Raw genomic sequence first — 5,221 nt, 5'->3', positions numbered from 1 at the left:
CACTTGAGCCACAGCGCCACTTCCGGCTTTTTTCTTTTTGCTTATGTGGTGCTGAGGAATCGAACCCAGGGCCTCAGGCATGCAAGGCAAGTGCTCTACCCCTGAGCCACCTTCCCAGCCCATCACCTCAGTTTTGAAGATGTTTGATAGGTTCAGTTTTAAAGAATTAGGTGGAAGAAACCAAGGAGGAGTGGGAAGGGAGAAAACGAGGGAGACACATAGATGATGACCACATGAACGATGTACTTACCAAGAAATGTGATCACTTGTAGATAATGTATGAATATAGTATACATATAAGTGTGGGATAATAGAATTTGGTCATTAATATAGAAAGCCTTCAAGGTATGGAAGGGTTCTAAAATACTGATATGTATACCAAACTTTAAAATAGTCTAGGTGTTGAAACATTACATTACACAATGTTCTGACAATATTTAGATTCCTTTTTCAGATTTGAAATTTAAAATAGTCTTGGGGATAATTGATTTTGACTTATCTGGAAAAGTTCTAATAAAATTGTTCCAGGACAAAATATACTTTTTTGTTCCAAATTCAATTTTCCTTTGAGAAGAATCCTTTAAATCATGTGAAAGAAACTCTTGGATTTTTTTTTTAAATTTTATTTTATTTGTGAACATGTGTGTGTGTGTGTGTGTGTGTGTGTGTGTGTGTCCTTTCAGTGTCAGTGCAGCTGCATGGTGTTAAATAGAGAACTGCAGGAACACAGGTGTAAACAACTCTGAGAGATCAGTGGGTCTCAATCCAGGTTCAGAGGTGAATAGGAAGGATGTCTTGCTTGCTAGGGAGTGTAAACATGACAGTGTACAAAAGCTGCTAAAGTTTGAAGAGGTGTAGGTGTTATTTCTGAGGCTGTAGAGAAGGTATTTAGGAACAAAGAAAAAGTCAACACATACACAATTTTTTTAAGAGATCAACAGTTTTCAAAGAACATACTTTTTTGTTCGAACTACATAATATTTAGTTATAAAAAGAAAAAGCTTTGAATTTTTCCCTCTTAGATTCTGAAAGTAAAGTATCTTCAAAAGTATTTTTAAATGACAAAAAATTAAGATTGCACATGAAACTGCTCAAGAAAATGTATGTACATGACTAAAATAGAGGATCTCTTAGATTTAAAAGTAAAATGTTAGTGAAATGAACTATTAGTTCTAGTCACTTCAGTGAGTTAGAATAGTCATTTGAAGGTAGTAACTCAGAAACTTTTAAAAATATTTAAGCTTTGGTAAAACTCTAAAGGCTTGAAATTGCCAGCTTCTCTTTATGTAAATGTAAAACTTTAGTCCTAAGTTATGTTTCTAAAAATGTTTTTGTACTTATATTCTTAGGTCTTAAAGATTTTATGAGTTTAATATGCAGCTAGGTACTGCTTGCCATTGTTTTCACTGGTGCTTTTTTTCCTTGGGTTAAAGTGTTCTTAACCAAGATTACTTATTGTTCCCTTCAATATACTCTCCCTGGGCACATAGGCAGCTGCTCAAATGTGGTCATAATTCTTGTTTGCCCCTGGGTGGTTGCCAGCAGGGAGTAAAGCATTATGGGAAGTTTACCTCTCACAACAGGTGTCTTTGTCAGTGCACCTTGTTCAGATAGCAGTGTGTGAAAGCACTGAGTCAGTGTACCACAGGAAGAATATGAAAGCGAGAGGAATTGCTTTTACGTCTTTTGCTCTGCAAAATGCATCTGAAATCTTCTGGTGCTAGTGAATATTTGAAGAAATTCACAGTACCTTTTAAAAGATAAAAAGAAACTTGAAGGTATGAACTGCCTATGTGCCTTATAATGCTTTTACTCCTATTATCATTTACTTTTTACTTGGGTAGTGAGCTTTGAAAGAATAAATTGTAATAGAATTTTTTTTAATGCAGTAACTCTTTAAATCCAAAGCTTCATGGTAGAGGGAGGAATGATGTAAAAATACTAGCGTCAACAAGGATCAAACTTAAGCTTTCTTAATCTTGAGAATTTATTTAAAATACTGCATTTTTAAAGTAAGCCTATTAGACATTCTTGTTTATTAGCAATAGATGTTTTTTTGCCTTCCCTGTGGGAAGGCTTATAATCTACACTATAGAAGTTGCACAAGCCTCCTAATCACATTTAAATGCACAAGGTACTAAATAGTTAATCACTCATGTGAATCTATGGAAAATAAAGATACTTTAGGAATACATGAGAAAATAGATTCTATACATATCATTCTGAGTATTGTTTATTTAGTTTCTGAAAAGCAAACAAATTTAAACAACATAATCTTGCTACTTACTAAAAATTCCATCCAGCAGCTGTGTTTCTATTGATTTTAGACATGCATTGCCAAATTGATTTCTGGTCCTAAACAGAAAGCATATTTCATAGTACTGTAGTGTTAGCTATATACAAAAAAGAAAACAGGGAATTTGGAATATTGAATAAAGAAATATTGGGGTTAACAGTATTGGTTAAAGGACATTCTAGGAATATTGAAACATTAAGGAATTTTATTTTACTTGGTTGTTTTCAGTAAAATTAGCATAGGTAATATGTCCTGTCAATTCAGACAGCCTGAGAAAAAACTTGTGGGCAGCTTCCAAACTTTTTATCTTGAAACATAGATTATTATTTACCATGCCATATTGTACCTTTAAATCACTTCCAGAAAGTAAGGTACCAGCAAATTGTTTATAGCAATTTCTTGCCTGCTGATCGAACACTAAAAGAAACCTTCAGCCTTAAATTTAAAAGGTAAAGAGAGCATTCATCCAGAGAGGCAGTTTATAAGCAAGAATCTTGTACCGTTTATAGAATAATAACATAAAGTTCTGTTTAAGGTACTTGTCTTTTTAGTGTGAGAAAGGGAAGTGATTACTACTTGATATTATTGGTCCAAACGAATTATTTCATTTTTTATATTTTGATACTTCTTTTTTAACAGAAATACTAAGAGGAAAAAATAATTTTTTTCATACTTCAGGAGATTAACTTCACTGAGAATTCTGTAAATTCTGAGAAATTAAAATGGTTGTCTTTTGTTCATTTTCTAAGAATATGAAAAAATAAGCTCTAAGGTCATTAAGGAAATCCACTTTCTCCAATAAGAATCTTCATGTAACAATACTGAAGTAAGAAAATGTACTATTACAAAAATTTATAATCTCAAGAATATAACATAAATCAACTTTTTATGTTTTGACTTTAGGGGTGCTTGATAATAGGATATATCTAAGTTAAGAAACTTCTCTTTATTTCTATTTTTTGAAGTTTAAAGAAGAGTTCCAAAGAACTGAATTTTTCCATCTGCTGTGTCAAGAATGCAGAAGATGTTTATAGCATATACTTCCTGAATAGATAAGAGACCTCCCTTAGTTTTCTACTGGGGGTGAATGGATAGATAAGCCTGTGGTAGCAGCTGCTTTTTCACATTTTTCTTTTTGGATTTTTGACACTCAACCCCCTCCAACGCAGGTGGGTGTGTGCACTGGCACTGAACTGCAGTAGTTTTCCTTGGATAGTCTGGTCTGGAGCTGGAGGAGCAGCTGCTGCTGTGGAAAAGCAGCTGGCAAGATGATGGAAGAAATCTCAATTATGGTAGCCTATGATGCCCATGTTTTCAGCCAGCTGCATGATGAAGACTTCCTTACTAGTCTGGTGGCCATCAGCAAGCCCAAATCTATGGTAGGTGGTGCCCTGCACACTACACTGGAATTGTTTTCTTCTTTGATGTGATATTCTCTTGTAGTAGTTGAAGCAAAGCTTCCTGGAAGTAAAATAAGATTGCTATTGGCTTATGTTACAGGATACAGCAAAGTCCACAGGTTTTCAATGACTTACTTACATAATTAAGGACTCTTGTATATCAGTAGTACATTTTAAATGTTAGACTAATATTTTCATATGTAGTATGGTTGAAAGGACTTTTATAGTGCTGAATATCATTTTGTTCCAAGCTTTTGTTGGTTTGTGTGTATATGATTATTAGATGAAACTATTTACATTTCCAAACATAACAGTTCAGTCTCTTTGAAGTAGAATATTTCTAACAGTGAATGATAACATCTTTGTGAATTGAGCTATTTAAAAGTTACAGGGTTTTCAATTATTATCAGAAAGAACTATTCTGGAAATAACTTATAGTATAATTTTAATTTACATTTAATATTTGTAAAAAGGCTTTTTACCATTCTCTGAATCTTCTCGTGCATGTCCTAGCATACTAGAAAAATAAAGTTCTTCCAACTATTTTTTCTCTATATATAACATCAGTATGATGGTTAATGAGTTAAAGATAGTCATCTATACCTTCTAAGCAAACTTCCCCCACCATAGTGTAATACCTTTTTCTTCATTATATTTAATAGAACTAATTGCAGCAACAGCAAGAAAAGGTTTATCCTAACAGCCAAACCTTACCAGTATGAAACTCTGTTTCTCTATTTAAGGCACAGGAACATGAAAAACAATATGACACATGTTTGGGATTTTTTTTCAAGCAAAAACTTGCAATGACAAAAAACAAGAGGTCAACCCATAAATCAGTTTAAACAGACTTAAAAGACATATCAACTAGATGAAATGTATCAACCTGTTTAGATGATAATTTGAGCCATAAAACATCTGTAAGATAGGGAGAAATTTTACCACTAATTAGCGATTTTATGATATTAAGGGAATTATTAAATTTTTTACAATAACATGATTTCATTTATTTATTTATTTATTTATTGTCCATCATGGGGCTTGAACTCTGGGCTTGGGCACTGTCCCTCAACTCTTCAGCTCAAGGTAAGCGCTCTACCGCTTGAGCTACAGCACCACTTCTGGTTTTCTGGTGGTTTATAAGAAACAAGAGTTTCATGGTCTTTCCTGCCCATGTTGGCTTTGAACCATGATCCTCAGATCTCAGCCTCCTGAGTAGCTAGGATTACAGGCGTGAAAACATGATTATTTTTAAGTGATCATTTAGAAATAAATATTGAATAATTATGGATGGAATGTGTGCACAGACTCAAGGGATGCTAGTAGAGGGATTGATGATATAGATGACATATGACTATTGATAAGTATTAAATTATAATGAGAACACTAGGTATTCATAATATTCACCTCAGGTTTTTTTTTTGGGGGGGGGTCCAGTCGTGGGGCCTGAACTCTGGGCCTGGGCGCTGTCCCTCAGCTCTTCAGCTCAAGGCTAGCACTCTACCACTTGAGCCACAGCGCCACT

The 5,221-nt window shown here is 34.1% G+C and overlaps 1 protein-coding gene across 1 annotated transcript in view; it reads left to right on the top strand.

Moving 5' to 3' along the window:
- Positions 1–3,588, top strand: part of LOC105985115 (rab GTPase-activating protein 1-like) — a 379,696-nt gene extending 376,108 nt beyond the window's left edge. Inside the window, exon 19 of the mRNA XM_013015523.1 lies at positions 3,466–3,588. Within this exon, the coding sequence (XP_012870977.1) occupies positions 3,466–3,498 (33 nt within the window). The 3' untranslated portion in view covers positions 3,499–3,588. The remainder of the gene's footprint in view (positions 1–3,465) is intronic.
- Positions 3,589–5,221: the final 1,633 nt, after the last annotated feature.

This window comes from Dipodomys ordii, unplaced genomic scaffold (assembly GCF_000151885.1).
Source record: "Dipodomys ordii isolate 6190 unplaced genomic scaffold, Dord_2.0 Scaffold27, whole genome shotgun sequence".
NCBI lineage: Eukaryota > Metazoa > Chordata > Mammalia > Rodentia > Heteromyidae > Dipodomys > Dipodomys ordii.
This window is presented reverse-complemented; position numbering and strand designations above follow the sequence as displayed.